General features: G+C 38.6%; 1 protein-coding gene across 1 annotated transcript; it reads left to right on the forward strand.

The window, feature by feature from the left end:
• The first annotated feature begins 407 nt into the window (after positions 1–407).
• LOC129767135 (uncharacterized) lies at positions 408–1,973 on the forward strand. The gene has a single exon (XM_055767756.1). The coding sequence runs from the start codon at positions 408–410 to the stop codon at positions 1,971–1,973; it is 1,566 nt and encodes a 521-aa protein (XP_055623731.1).
• The last annotated feature ends 384 nt before the right edge of the window (positions 1,974–2,357 follow it).

Here is a 2,357-nt window from a genome sequence, read left to right on the forward strand (position 1 = left end):
ACGCAGCAATTGGATGGATGTGCCCTGTAGCCAGTTAGGGAGTTAGGTTCAAAAAATTAAGCAGTCATATTTTAGTGTTCAAGTCGACAAGACGTCGCGAGTGTAATTCCAAAAGTAAAAGATAAATAAAATTATTTTTTTTATCATCCCCGTATGGGATAGATCATTTCTGGCGCAGTCGGTTAGGCCAGGCCAACGTTACGAAGGACAAAGTGTTGCGATAGTGCAGTGAGTGAAGTGAGTGTTTGACATCCGGCGGATTTTTTCATCGTGAAATAACGAGCCATCCCTCAACACGTAGGGTACTCGAGGTGTCCACCATCTACTAAGCACCGTCCAGCCAATATTCTTCAGCGCGGTTGGCTCAAGCCATTTGTGACCCGGCGGACAACAAAAATTGCAACAACATGACACACACAACTCACACAATTATAGTGATACTATCCCTCATTTTAACCATAAAATCAAGCACAGTATCCCATTTGGAAATAACTGATCTGAATAATAATCCCGCAATATTTGCGATAAAAGTGGGAAAAGTTTTTATAAAACAAGGTTACCATAAATTAATTCACGAATTCAAATTACATCCTTTTCATTTGATACTAAGACAATATGAAACAATAATCGCAGAATTAGACCAAAATCCACAATTAGAAGAAATATTAAAAATCCTGAAACAAAAACACAGACAAGCTAGCCTGATTTTACAAAAATTAACTTCTAAAAATAGACAAAAAAGAAGCATAGAGCTTCTAGGCACAATTATAAAAACAATCACCGGTAACCTTGATAACGAAGACCTTGTAATGCTGAACAATCAGATAAGCTCATTAAAAAATTCAAACAATTTGTTAATAACAGAAAATAACGAACAAATCAAAATTAATAATATTTTTGAAAAAAGAATTAATAACCTGACTAGAGAAGCGTATAGACAGTCAATAGAAATTAGTAGTTTTATCAAACAAGCGAAAATGAGCTTAGACAGGGCACTCGATTGGCAACACATGCTGCACCTTCACAACATAGTCTTCAATCTGGACACAATTCGCTATCAACTGGATACCATATTCGAAGCTATCCAACTTTCCCGACTTGGTGTAATCTCAACGGCGTTGTTATACCCCACGGAACTAGAACTGGCAACCCAACTTTTAAAATCACAGGAAATCGAAATCACAAGCTATGATCAAACGTACGAATATCTGGAAATGATGGCACTCCATAATGACTCTTCTATAGTTTTTGTTGTCAAAATACCAAGGCTAAGGAACGAGAGTTATCAATTACTTCGCATCGAACCAATACCAATCGATCAAAAGTCAATCAAAATCAACAGCAAATTCGCCATCACTGGCGAGGATGAATCATTCCTATCAGATGAAAAATGCAATCAAATCGAAAACACATTCTTGTGCAACATCGAAAAACTTACCAACGTTACATGTGATGAGTGTTATCATCAGCTACTCCGTGGTAAACCAAGCAAATGTACATTCATCAGTGATACGAGTACCTCAGCGATTAAAATCATGGAAAACAATGGCATTTTGGTAAAGAACGCGTTCATCCCCATACAGCTCAACAATACATGTGGATATGGACCAAAAAATCTTACTGGAATGTTTTTCATAACATTCAACAACTGTTCTATTAGCATTAGAAACACCCGCTTTGACAGCAAAGTGTTTAGGTTCGACAAGAAACCCGACATTCTTCCGCTACACTTCGTTACCGTCAACAAAACGAATATAATAGTGGAACCAATGGAGATGCTACATGATTTACAAACCAATAATCGCCACAGGATAAATCATCTGGAAATTATTAACAAAAAAACTAGCCTGGTAAACTATGGAATCATCGTCAGTATAGTCTTGTTTGCGACTATATTTTTCGCACACGTCATGAAAGAAATTTGTTCGATCAGGAAATTCCTACGGATCCAACAACCCAGCTCAACGCAGTAAATTGAACCGGGACGGTTCAAACTAAGGTGGGGGAAGTTATGGACATTACCATCACCGCTGAATGCAACGTCAACAACACGTGGGCTCTTCTCCTGTTTCATAACGGCAACAGCACCGACGAAGAAGCCGACGTGGCATTCCTGGCAACAGCGTGGACAATCTTGCTGTCAGCGAAACGGACACGGTTTCCCTGAACCAGCAGGATAGATGACAACGCACATCAACCAACGGCAACGGATACCTGACACAGCAATTGGATGGATGTGACCTGTAGCCAGTTAGGGAGTTAGGTTCAAAAAATTAAGCAGTCATATTTTAGTGTTCAAGTCGACAAGACGTCGCGAGTGTAATTCCAAAAGTAAAAGTTAAATAAAATTATTTTTT

This window comes from Toxorhynchites rutilus, chromosome 2 (assembly GCF_029784135.1).
Source record: "Toxorhynchites rutilus septentrionalis strain SRP chromosome 2, ASM2978413v1, whole genome shotgun sequence".
Taxonomy (NCBI): domain Eukaryota; kingdom Metazoa; phylum Arthropoda; class Insecta; order Diptera; family Culicidae; genus Toxorhynchites; species Toxorhynchites rutilus.